This window comes from Trichoplax adhaerens, genomic scaffold (genome assembly GCF_000150275.1).
Source record: "Trichoplax adhaerens TRIADscaffold_31 genomic scaffold, whole genome shotgun sequence".
NCBI lineage: Eukaryota > Metazoa > Placozoa > Uniplacotomia > Trichoplacea > Trichoplacidae > Trichoplax > Trichoplax adhaerens.
The window spans coordinates 1-13,641 of NW_002060971.1; the positions used below are offsets into that span (position 1 = coordinate 1).

A 13,641-nucleotide genomic window follows, 5' to 3' on the forward strand; every position below is an offset into this window, starting at 1 on the left:
ATATTATCTGTCGCGGTCTTATCCTATTATAATAAAGTAGGATTGTTAAAGCGTCTATTACGATCCATTAACACTTAGTCATACTTTAGACTAATTAGTTGGATTGTTTTCGGTTACTTGCAGTCATACGCTGTATTATAAGACTATTATCCGACATAGTACTATCCTATTGTAATACAGTAAGTAGGGTTGTAAATAGAATTTACTATTATTGATCTCATGTTTATAGAAAGGGTTAGAAACTGTATGTAGTGAAATTAAAATATAAGTTATTGAATAGATCTAACGATAATTATACGATTGTACGAGACAGACGATACTAAATAAGTTAGGTGTATGAATAGTAAGTATGCTATCCTATATAGGAAGGATTGATATCTAAAATAAAAGATAGAGTCTGATAGACTAAACATGAACTCGAAGTAAAAGTTAAATTAGTATTTGACAGATGTAAACATAGCGAGATTACAAATACGCCCAAATTGGAAACATTAAATTGTATAGACAATAACAATTAATAATTAATTATAATCGGTAAAGAAATCGATGGCGGTGCTATCGTAGTAAACAGGAATTTTCGTTATATAGTAGACTTATAGCGATAATAATGGTAGATAGACGACACTAAAAATTTGTATAATATCGTATAGAGTGATTGATATCCAAATTAAAAGACAGATCATATGCAAACTCCAAGGAAAAAGTTAAATCAGTCTTTGATAGATGAAATACCTAAAGAGATCAGAAATACAACAAAATTGTTAGCATTAATTCGTATCGACAATAATTGTATCGAGATTAGAAATGCGACAAAACTGTCGTATTGGCTTTTCAAGCACGATGAATTTATGTTCATACTCTTATAGAAATTTATCATTTCTAGTAGATATTATTTAGGATAGCAGATTTTTTACAAAGCTTTTCGACCTCAAGGAGTTTATGCTCGAGCAGTTGCAGAAGTTTTAATCTTCGCTTGCAGATAACTTCTATAATAGTAGATTTTTGCAAAGATATTTTGAGCTCAGCGACTTTATGCTCGTACTGTTCTAGAAATTAATCTCCACTTACAGGTAATATCTAGCATAGTTATAGTAATTTTTGCAAGGTTTTTCGAGCTCAGTGAGTTTATGCTCGTGCTGTTGTAAAAATTAATCTTCACTTGCAAATAATATCTAGGATAGTTAGTTTTTGCTAAGCTTTTCTGAGCTCAACGAGTTCATGCTTATGCTATTGTAGAAATTTCAATCTTCACTTATAGATAACGTCTAGGATAGTCAGTTTTGTACGGCTTTCCGAGCTTAGTGAGTTTATGCTCGTGCTATTGTAGAAATTAACCTCTACTCATAAACAATATCTAGAAATTAATGTCTACTTATAAATAATATATAGGATAGTTTTTCAAAGCTTTTCGGGCTCCACGAGTTTATGCTCATGCTGTTATAGAAATCAATCTTCACTTGTAGATAATATTTAGAATAGATAGTTTTTTCAAAGCTTATCGAGCTCGGTGAGTTCCTGCTCATGCTATTCTAGAAATTAATCTCCACTTATTGATAATGTCTAGGATAGTTAGTTTTTGCAAGGTTTTTCAAGCTCAGAATATTCTAAGGTGCTGGATTAACGAGTATTTCGGTAAAAGACCACTCCAGTTCTAAGACGTGTAAGATAATAATAAAGAACTTGCTTATGAAGAATTAGCTTTGACAACATTTCTAGCTTTTACCTTATAACAATTTAGTTGAGCAATCTACTTAATATGTTTTCATGACTTAGGAACTTTGCTAAGCTAAGGCCAGCTTATGAATTAGTTCTAGAAATTACGTCAATGCATCATTTTTAAATGGAAATCATGAAATAGACCATATTTAATGCAAGCATTATGACCACAAATTTTGACGACTTTTATTGCCTTCCTTTAAATACGAATTGACTCAAATCTTATGAACTAGCAAAGAGTAAATACTTTTAATTGATATAAATAGAAGACAAAACCCGAGTAAAAAACTCGTAATAAAACTATCGCTTCGTGACGCACGAACACTTATACTGTTGATTCAATGCCATACCACTGCTTTTGACCTATAATGGTTGGCTCTTTCTCATCGCCGTTAAAGTTAATGTCGATATCAGCTGATAGACCTTCCTCTTCTAATTCCTCTTCTGTTTTAGGAACGAATATTAATCTGACAATTCGCTGTGGAATAAAATAGACGTAGATCGATTTAAGTACAATTCCAGACAACTAGTGGACCCGTTCGAAATAGAATACGCTTGCTAGACTTACCTCTTTATAAGACCCGTCCATGGTAATGAATCTATAAATCCCCGGAATCACAATGCAAGCCAAAATGGACCCTGTCATTATCCAGCCTAGAAATTCACCCCACCATGGAAAAGGAAGGTTATTGCCATATACAACCGGGCTATAAAAGATGCAACTCAGAAGTACCACTACCTACAATACCAAAAAAGCAAGCCTTAAAATTTTTTAAATATTTCGTATCGATAATCACAAAGTTAGACGTCAATCATAAACCAACTTTTATCAAATACAATGATTAGACAGAGACAGTATAAGAAATTTTAAGAACGTACAAGAACGTACAAAAATCATGACAGGAGTTAGAAAATACCAACAAACTTTCCAATGGATCCACACAGATTTTTTAGTACATCGAGCAATAGTTCTAGCAAAGCGATTACCACCTATTCAACCCAGTTGTATCCATAATAAAATGAATTAAAGTAAGAATATCCCAAGGTATGATAACCTATATGCATCTAATATTAATTTTCCAACCGTAAATATAGGAAACAGCAATAATCTCAACGAGAGCCGTCATGAAAAGTCCTATTTCGGCGGAATACCAATTGATCAAGGTAAAGATGTAAAACCCTCCCTATTAATGAATAGTACAAATTTACTATAAGTGATTGTCAGTCTATAATTATTTCTAAATGGGATCATATCAAAGAAATCGGATTCTAATATCAGCATCGATTAATTATAGCTATCCAGAAATTATTCTAACCGTAGTAACACAGGCTAATCCTAGAAGATATGTAACAACGCAAATAACCAATGTTAGCAACTCCTTGTAAGGCAAATATTTAGGCCATACATCGGTGATTCCAGTTGTCATAGCTTCTATTCCACCCATCTAAATCACATATATCCGAATAAATGGGTTATTGACTGATAGAAAGTGAAATTTACTCATCTTTTCTTTCATACCTTACACCTCCTAGAGAATTTATATTTAAATGTAATTAAATTATTTATAACAGGAAATCTTGATAGACTCACTTCAGTATCTATACCAAGTGTGATTAACATCATGAAGAAAATAATTGACCAGAAGTTAGCACCTGGTAGAGTAGCCAAACCAGCTGGATATACCATAAATACAAGACCTGGACCTACAATATCGATCGTCTATTAGCTAATCGTTTCTCATATAGACAATTAGACATACTTCTGCTAGGATATGATAGGTGTGTTGATATTTGATCTTATAATAATCAGTAAAATAATTGTAACTCAATAATGAGTAATAGTAAACAAGATAAACAAACCTTGGCTAACTACTGACGAAACAGGAAGTCCTTGTTGTTCTGACATATATCCAATGACAGAAAAGACAACAAAACCAGCAAAGAAACTTGTAGTACAATTAATGAGACTGATACAAGTAGCGTCTCTTTATATTGAAATATTCAATTGAACGTTCAATGTTAGTTAATCAATCGTAGTTCGCAGTTTATCGAATTTCGGATACAAAATCGATATATTGCATTACCGTAGTACATTATTACTTCTCTTGTTATAACTTGCAAAGGTAATCATTGGACCAAAAGCTGTACCTAACGAATAAAATATTTGTGTTCCTGCTCTAGCCCAAGTCTATCAATCCAAAATTAACTTCTATCAGTATGTTAATAATCAACTTATTCATCCGATATCGGAACAACATGTTATTAAGACGGCAGGATGAACATCGATCTGTGTTCTTTTATTAGTTAGTTAACATCATTCTAATGGAACTTACGCCTGCTAGCCTTAACTTATCCACATCGACTCTTAAGTAGAAGTTAATGCCTTTACCGGCTCCAGGCAAAGTAACTCCTCGGAAAAATAAGATGATCAATACGACGTAGGGAAACGTAGCAGTAACGTAAACCACCTATCAGATTTGTAAACGTAAATGTAAATTATGTTTCAAATGGATGATAAGAAATTGACAGTTTCCCTTATTGCAATGCGAAAGGCGTATTTAATCCTTTCCCTCGTGAGATACTTGATAGTAGTATAGATTTAATTTATTTACTAATTAAGTCGTCATGACTGTAACGATACAAACAACGTCTTGAACTTTTTTAATTAACTACAATTAATACGATGAAGTAATATAGCTCTAATTCGCAAGTAAAGTTGTCATTATGGTAATGATCAACATGGCGTCGGAACTATTCTAGTTAACTACAGTCGATACGATAAAATAGTGAAGTCTTAACCGACTTAATAGACACTTGCTATTCTCATTTCTCTTATACATAATTGTATTGACAGTAGTATATGTCTTACCTTTCCTGACCATTTAATGCCTTTGAAGACGCAGAGATAAATAATTGTCCAAGCTAATAATAATAATAATGCGAGCTCCCATCTTACGTGACCAAACTGGGCAGGACTAGGTGTTAATCCTAGTACACGAGCGCTACAAGAGGACAGCAAATTGCATTATTGAAAATGGTGTTATGTACTACTGATGTGTGTATGGATAATCTACTATATCTTGCAATTGATTTTTTTTTATAACATTTCATTAGCTAGTTGTTACGATGCGTAAGCTCGTCCTAATGAAGATTCCTTTTTAGTTCGTTAGTCGGTTAGATAGTCAACTAGTTTTTCAATTGATATTTAATTGTAAAGACTATAATCTTGGGTGCCAAGATTCCTTCAGTAATAAATGATAGTAAATCTCTGACTATCTCGTCTACATCATCTGTGACGCTATAATTATACCATAGTATTCGGTTGTTGGAACTGAATTATTTGGTGATATAGCTAATCTCGCCTCTTTAAGTTAGTAAGTGGCGTTCTACGCAAGGATTGGCGTGTGTAGACTACTTTGTCACTAGTGGTGTGTGACACTAGTTGAACATGTAATCATGAATAATATGGGTGTTAAAGATTGTTGTTATAAATAATTACTTGAAAAACTCTTGAGACGGGGAAATTCCTGACATATTCGTCTCTGAACCATTTCTAACGAAACAACTGTCGGTGTTCCAAGTATTTCCACAAGTAGTCCACGGCAATGGACTGATAAAGCTGGCGATGAAAAAGAATAATACCCAAGCGAAAATAACGACATAGTTTATCCCAGAGAGAAAAGTCGACATCAACTGGGCATATCCAATCCCTAGTTTGCAAAAAAAAATTGTCGATATTCAACAACAGTTTCTATTTGAATAATTATGAAAATGAATGCATGGAGTCATGTCGTTATCCATACCTTCAAACATCGGGCAAATATTTTTATATGCCGTGGTAGGACCACCGCGAAAGCATTGGCCAATAGACATTTCCATAGCGATCATAGGTATACCACAAATAAATAGGAAAAGCAGGTAGGGAATCAAGAAAGCACCTATTTCAGGGATAATGGTAAACCAACACAGTCAAGTTAATTCATATCTTCCTTGATTGGCTTCGTATCGATAGAAAAGGTCTAACTAGCACTGTATCGAATGAAAATACTGGTAGATCGAATGTTGTTTATAATTCTTATGGACGCACCATCAACGCGTGCATGGACTAGCGCATCGATTACGCTATGGATAAAGGCAATTTTTTTCGAATCTAACTGATCTTACTTGTTCTGGACGATATGATGGAGTTTGGATTAATCTAGTCTTACTATTGCACATACATTGACGGTTAGGATTTTATTGCGATAAAGGATCAATTGAGTTGCAATTTCTTCTCGATTACGTTTCCGATGATGACTTGAAGAGATTTTATTATTTTACCTAGCAAGATAGGAAATTGTTCCATTCCCTCGATTTTATCTTTATAGACAGGCAGCACCACTAAAATTTTTGTATTAGTGCTGTACCGTACATTTGTACAGCATATAGTACACGGTATAAAGTTATTGAACCTCTGACAGGTCTATCAAATCGTAATACTATCCGTTAAATGAGCACATTATCGTAAACCGTCAGCAAAGCGACGGGAGTTTGCACTAGTATACTATTATTACTTCTTACCTCTTCAAAACATTGAAAATAACTGCACCTCTTGTTTTAATTTTACTATTCCATTAATAAAGATTATAACTTGCATTAAATACCCTATAATGAAGAAACGGTCATTTAAACCAATTAGGGCATGGAATTATGTGTGTTTAAGCGCCTGCATGACTGACCAACAAGTTTACTGGTGTCTACAGTTTATACTACAGTAGTGCCACAGTCAATATCATTGGAAGACGGTAGCCTTGAATAGCGTGTTTAATTACCTAAACTTCAGCTAGATTATAATCTTATGTTAAAAGGGTGTTGTTAAAATAGTGCAAATGAATGAGAGGACTGGATATCAAGCATTGTGCTCGCTTGTGCCGGTAACAACGTTATTGAAGGCAGAGAAATTGCTAACTTTAATGAATTCAATGGAATTAATAAGTATAAAGATGTTCAAGGGGATGTTAAATAGTTGGAATAATTAGAATGATTTAGTTGGCCAAAATAGCATGATTGAAATGGTTAAGCTAGCAAGAGATTGTATTCCAGTTAGTAATCCCTGAAAATGATAGTTAACATTACCTCCACCATTATCATAGCAAAGATAGGGAAATCTCCACAAGTTACCAAATCCAACAGCATAGCCTACACAAGATAGGAAGAAATCAATTTTTTTATCCCAACTTTCACGATTATCATCACTATCTTCCTCTGAATTTGAAATTTGATCCTTTTCTGGATCTGTTATTTCTTTCTCTTCAACCATTTTATTATTAGTAGCAATTGAGAATATTAGCTACAAAAAGAAATTCAAGTTCTAGATAAAGAAATCAAGTTTTAATCGAGTTAGAATCAATTGGATGATGGATAGAAATGAATTTATCTAGGCAAAAATTGCCAACGTCATTTTACCTTGGACCTATTGAAATTGTGTTTTGATCTTACGCGATAGGATGGTCTAAAGAAACGTCACTAGATTTTCCGTTGAATTTTATTTATTCGTCGCCTAATGTTTTATCCTAAAAAATAATTCATCAACCCATTAGACATTGCATCCTATAAATATGACCTCCATCTATTATTGTAAAACCTTTTTACTGTTGTTTAGAACTACTATTGGAAGATATGACAACTAGATGAAAGGATCTAGCCATTGTAAATAGTAACATAATTTCAACAATGCATTATTTCTCAATGGACCAAGGACTCAGGTAATGGCCTATTCACATAGTCTAATTAAAAAATATGTAGATCAATGCTCGATGAAATGTCAACAGTAGCATTCCTTTTGCTACAAACGAGTGATTAGAGAAATATGTTTCTATAGCAAATGTCAATAATGGCAGTTTTGGATAAATTAAAACTATGCATTGTAAGCGCAGCACAACATGATTTGGCTTTTTCAAAGACTTACCTATTTACGGTTAGCTTGTGACAATCGCTTATTGCTTCTACTTTAGTAGCATGAGATGATGCTAAGAAAGCTATTATTAAGCGGATTAATGGCAATGTGGTAGTTTTCTTGACGATTATCGATTCCATTCGTCTTTGACTAACGGAGCTGATCACACCTTTATAACCTGATAATTTATAGCATTTTATTATTATCGGATTCATTTTAACACCATAGATTGCTTGATAAAATCGTCTAGGATAAACTTCTACTATGCCCTGAAAAATCAATTAATTTAATTACAATCACTTTATTCACTTAAAGAAATGATAGCATAATTAATCAATTGTTCCGGCATTGCTTTCAACTCATTGCTGAAAATCTTGCTCAGATCGTATCCATGGCGATTAAAACATCAACACAATCGCAAGATGCTGGAAAAATCAATTTATAGCGCTCTTATTTTAAAACTTGGCCGGATACCTCATAGCAAGGCGTACGTACATTGGACTAATTTTGCCGTTTCCAAAGTCCTAATGGTATACTCTTAGTATATCCTGCTAAGTTAATAAATTGTCTTTATTTAGTCTCTAAATCTTGTAATCTAACTCAGTGCTTTACTATTTCTATACTGTATTATACTCTCATATAATAACTACAGGAAATACTGCAATAGCACAAATGTCAGAATCACAACAAGCTAGCATGAAATGCTTCATTTGAATTATTTTTAATAGAGGATTTCGATATTGTGGTGTGATTCAATTAAATCTATTTATCATGAACTTGAATTACTCAGTTAATTACGAGACCGTAAATAAAATTGAATATTTTTCATCCAATTTAGGAGTTATCAATAACAATAATAATTCTGATTTTTGCATAATTGGATATTTCCAAGTTTATCAAAAACTTTTCTCATGTAGATAAATAGCCATAAATTATAATATCTCTTTGCTGGTAGTTAAATGGCTGTTAAGAGATTGATATAGACGCACTGCTTACTATCATTCCAGGTTGGAATGATTCAATCGGCTAAAGTATTTATGCCATATTGTATGATTTCGATTGATTATTATTCAAAATTTACACTCTCACGGCAGATGGTAAAATTAACACTACGATTGGTGACCAAGTTTCATTGCTGAGAATTAGCAAGGGCTCGTTATTGATTTTAAATTACGTCTGTTTCTCATAGGAATGATCGTTTGCATACGCTCCTATAACGGAGTTATATTATTACCAATCGCTTTATTCGTCGTTATCACGATACGTAAAAGTGCTAGTGATCAGTGACAGCTATATAAAGCTCTTTAATAATATACTGATCGCATAGCATGTTGTAATAAGTGTCTTCTTAAAAATAAGATAAGAACTACAGTTTCTTATAAGTTTTACTTTATTGCATAAGTTAGGTTCGTCTCACTACCAAGGACTACAACAAGGCGAAAAATAGGAGCTAATTGTTTTCGTGGAAGCAGTGGTGCAATATTATCGATATTAAAAGTATACGGGCCTCGAAAATTAGTTTGATCATAGATCCAATTGTTATCTAATTCACTATATGTGTTAAAGACTTAATAGTCAAAGATTGCGCTAAATCAACGCTCTGTTTAGCTGGGTAATAATATTCAGGTTATGTTGGTCGATAAGCAATAATGTAATTTTCTGTTGCCTTATGCTACTGATAACTGACGCTTAGGTCAAAAAAATATGAGCTAATCTTTTGCCAGGAAGGGGTAGCACAGTATTATCAATATTAAGAATAAGTGGTCACCAAGGATTAGGGATTAAATTCGATCTGATTACTATTTAATTTACTATATTACTGGGTGATCGTATTAGAGCGAATGAAAAATAACAATAGTATACGTTACTGAGCTCAGCTTAGGAGTGCTTAAAGATGGCTGATGATTAGGTAATGGAGTACAGTACTAGTATCAGTAAATGATAATCAGTATATGCAATAATAACTATGCTAAGAAGTAATGACAAGAAATGAAATAATCATAATGTTTTGATGTAATAGCTTATGATCGATGCAGCTGCTTAGCTGCTATACGATTCATATACTTAGATTGTATGTTGAATTATCGTTTACAATTTCGTATAACTAAGAGATAATCTTTTTATATCCTAAAATAAGAGAGGGAAGAAATGAGCTGTGTCTAGTTTCATACTTTAATTAACCTTTGAACTGCTCAAATGTCTTGTAAGTCATTAATTTACAAATGATCTTATACTATTTATCATCGTAGATTTGGTTAAAATGTTTAATCACGAGCATCAAATTATAGTATGGAATAAATTCTATTTTAATGGTAAATAACTGCACAATCGAACACTCTATTTATGAGTTCCGATCAGGATCCTTGGATCAAATTTCCATAAATACCTCAACGATTACAAAAACTTTATTAATGTATGTTTTATTAATAATGTGATGGATTCGAGGTAAATATGCCAACTCAGGGTTGTACTGCATAATAGTGAACATCTAAATTCGAGTAGTCTATTTCTTCTATAGCATGATTCAAATTTATTATTTATAATTCCCTACACACATAGAAAGAAATAATAATTATGTACTATATGTCATTAACAATCACGAAAAAATTCTTGTTATTATAAGCGCTTGCCAATCCAACTCCGATTATGGCATTTATATTCTAAAGTTCTAAAATATAAGCTAAATCATAACTTATTTATTCTACTTGTAATCGGAGAAAGCATAGCAATCGTTTTTATCGATATAAATTAGCAATTACTGAAATAGCTTCGTTTAGTAACACATTTACCAAATCTCAATCTACCTGCGCTATACAGGGATGTCTTAGGTTCTGTAGTGATTAGGCATTTTAAACATTGTAAACTACTTTAATTTCTGGCACTATCATACTTCATGTTATCACTGTGACTAGCTGAAATCGCTACAGTTGGCTTTCATGATTCATGAAATTGTTAATCCAAAAGTATCTTATAAGTCATGTCACGAAAAGATATAGTAAAGGACTAAGCTTTTCCCGCTATTCTGACATGGTGCAAGGAATAATACATGACCAGTCCACATTAGCTGTAAATCCTTTAATATATTTATTCACATTTGCCTACAAAAAAATATTGTATTCGTAATCCATCGATAGATGTGATTTCCTTTCTTAATAAAAATGATTACATTCTTTCTATAAATTTTTAATTCCATGATTAATGACTACAATGACGATATATTGTGATAATCAGGCTAACCGACACTTAATAATCTGCGGAGGATGTTTAAGGTTAAGTAAATACGAATTTCTATTAAAGTAATTAAATAATTTTAAAGATAGTAGTAATATTACTTTGTGATAGTGATGTTACTGCAAAGAAAATGGATGCTGTTCCTATGATAAGATTAGCATAAACTATTTAGGGTAAATGCAAATTGGTAAATTAATTTTACCATGTTCAAGCATACTCTGAGTTACGTCAGCATTACAACTTCTTTTCAAGTCTTTCTAAACTTGAAGATCAAATACCCAAAGGTGGATATATAATTAGGAATGTTATTAACATTACTTTTATTCAGGAATTACACTACTGTAAGTTTAAACTGTTGTGCTCATAAGCTCTATTTCGATTTAGTAAACACATATTAAAACGATGCTTAAACGCACCAAGTTATACGTAGGTCTGGATAATCATCAATTCTTAAATCCCAAAATATATTTTAAGTAATATCAGTTGCGACGTTATGTTATGGACTAACGTCATATCTTGGATAGCAAGTTATGATTTATGAGACGCAGTATACGTCACTAATGAGCTAAATATCTAATTAGCTACTTGTACATCATAATAAATCATAATTGACAATAGATGAGCTCTTATAATAGGTAGAAAACAAGAAATACCGTTCTGATCAGTATACTAAAGTGCTATGTAGAATTAAAATCTTCAAGTTTGAAAATAATCACCGCTTTAGTTGAAGGCATCAAATCAAGCCAGGGACTTTTAAGAGGATTTCTCTTAGAAGTCCCTGATCTAGCTTAAATGAAGTACAAACAATCTTATATGGAAAGTAGATCTAATCAAATGTAGGATACAGGTACTGCTGTATCCGTTCTAGCACACAATGCGACAGATTAAAAATAATAATAAGAGACTGGTCTATGACCAGCATCTTTAAGTTCGATATCGTCCGGCAATATGATCTTTTCCATTTCCTCTTTCGATTCAGGAACAAACGCCAACTTATTAAATCGCTAAATAGTCGAAAAAAATTAAATTTAAGTTTCGTTTATGACAAAAATAGACGAGCTAAATTATCAAACACATGTCAATAATTACTTCTTTTAGTGTTCCTGGCGTGATACATAAACTGTAAATTGCCGGAATAAAGATAGCACATATAATTAATCCTATCATTATCCAGCCAACAAGTTCTCCCCACCATGGAAAAGGAACATTGTTGCCGTATGTAGCCGGCCCATAATTTACCAAGCTGAATATAAATATCATCTATAGCAGAAGAGAAAATTTTGGAGAAAATGTAAGAGACGATGCTATGTAAAAATGAGATCCATCAGAAGTGTTAAACCTATTAAATACTGTAGATTTACACTGGATAATAAATTAATCAAATGACTACGAAGTAATTGTAAATAGAGAAGACAATCTGCTAATTCTGCAAAATCAACTAAACAGAATAATGACAGTACTGACAAAGGATTAATAGATATGATCATAAGTTATACTTGCTTAGCTATTAAATAGATATGATTGAATAAAAAATTAAGCAATATTATAATTCGGTATATCGTCTAAGCAGAATGATTAATCTATAACTGAAAATTTACCCATTCAAAAGAAAAAACAAATGAAATTTATTACCGGTCTATCTCAGTAATTTAAATTAACCACTTTTCTACTAGTAAACTATTTAATTAAATAAACTTAGAAGAAATACCACTATCATTCCGGGAGTTATGATATACCAACAAATTCTCATTGGTAAATAGATTGGCTGCCCTGTAACACGCTGGAGGTTTTTAGCAAATCGATTACCTCCTATTCAAATCGGTATTATCGGTGAAAGTTAATATCATTACCAGTATTATCTAGCTGTCAACACGATTGTATAAATCTTTTACTGTTTATCTTGTACCGTAGAAATAAGTAACGGATATTATTTCCATAAATGCGATGATATAGGTCCCAATATACGCTGTATAGAAATTAAGCAATGTAAGGACATAAAGGCCTCCCTAGTTATAAAAATCGTTCAGAATGTAATTATTACATAATAATTAAGCATATTTAAAAATAACATAAATTTTACTACATATTGTAGAACTCCGCACTACAAGTACTGGATAGTATCGCCTAATAGTTTAGCACATTTAAAAATGCCATAAATTTTACTACTTGTATTAGAATACTGTTTTGCAGATGCTAGATAATTTACATAATTTAGTACATTTAAAAATGCCACAAGTTTTACTACTTGTTTTAGGACTCCGTATTTGCAGGTACCGGATAGTTTCACACAATAATTTAGCACATTTAAAAATGTCACAAGTTTTACTACTTTTTTTAGGATACTACAATGAAGGGTAATGGATAGTTCATATAATAATGTAGCACATTTAAAATATTAGAAGTTTTATTACTTGTTTTAGGACACTGCATTGTGAGTACTGGATAGTTTACGTTATAATTAACACATTTAAAAATGCCACAAGTTTTACTACTTGTTATATTGCTATGATTAAATACTTTTACCGACCCGAGTAGTCATAACTAATCCAAGAAAAAAAAGTATAACACATGCAACGAATGCAATCAAAGGCCTGTACGCTGCTAATTTTGGTTTAGCATCAACTACCGCTGCCATTAATGATTCCATTCCACCCATCTAAGAATGAAAGATTAAAATTCAATGGACTTTGACAATGGTATCTCTTCATATTCATTCATTTAAACTATGAGCACTGATATAGAATTATTAAATTATATAT

At 32.2% G+C, this 13,641-nt stretch overlaps 2 protein-coding genes across 2 annotated transcripts in view; both read right to left on the minus strand.

The window, feature by feature from the left end:
• Positions 1-2,041: 2,041 nt before the first annotated feature.
• TRIADDRAFT_61885 (uncharacterized protein) lies at positions 2,042-7,791 on the minus strand (the record flags this gene model as incomplete). Its single annotated transcript, XM_002117839.1, has 15 exons — positions 2,042-2,194; positions 2,285-2,455; positions 2,606-2,706; positions 2,801-2,900; positions 3,033-3,161; positions 3,308-3,420; positions 3,577-3,701; positions 3,801-3,904; positions 4,050-4,184; positions 4,586-4,718; positions 5,216-5,426; positions 5,520-5,654; positions 6,832-7,045; positions 7,162-7,207; positions 7,664-7,791. 15 exons carry the CDS (start codon positions 7,789-7,791, stop codon positions 2,042-2,044), a joined length of 1,998 nt encoding a protein of 665 aa, XP_002117875.1.
• Positions 7,792-11,941: 4,150 nt separating this feature from the next.
• TRIADDRAFT_33157 (uncharacterized protein) overlaps positions 11,942-13,641 on the minus strand; it is a gene marked incomplete at both ends in the record, with an annotated part of 50,410 nt that continues 48,710 nt past the window's right edge. The window contains 4 exons of the mRNA XM_002117840.1: positions 11,942-12,142; positions 12,591-12,691; positions 12,789-12,888; positions 13,410-13,538. Of these exons, the coding sequence (XP_002117876.1) occupies positions 11,942-12,142; positions 12,591-12,691; positions 12,789-12,888; positions 13,410-13,538 (531 nt within the window). The remainder of the gene's footprint in view (positions 12,143-12,590; positions 12,692-12,788; positions 12,889-13,409; positions 13,539-13,641) is intronic.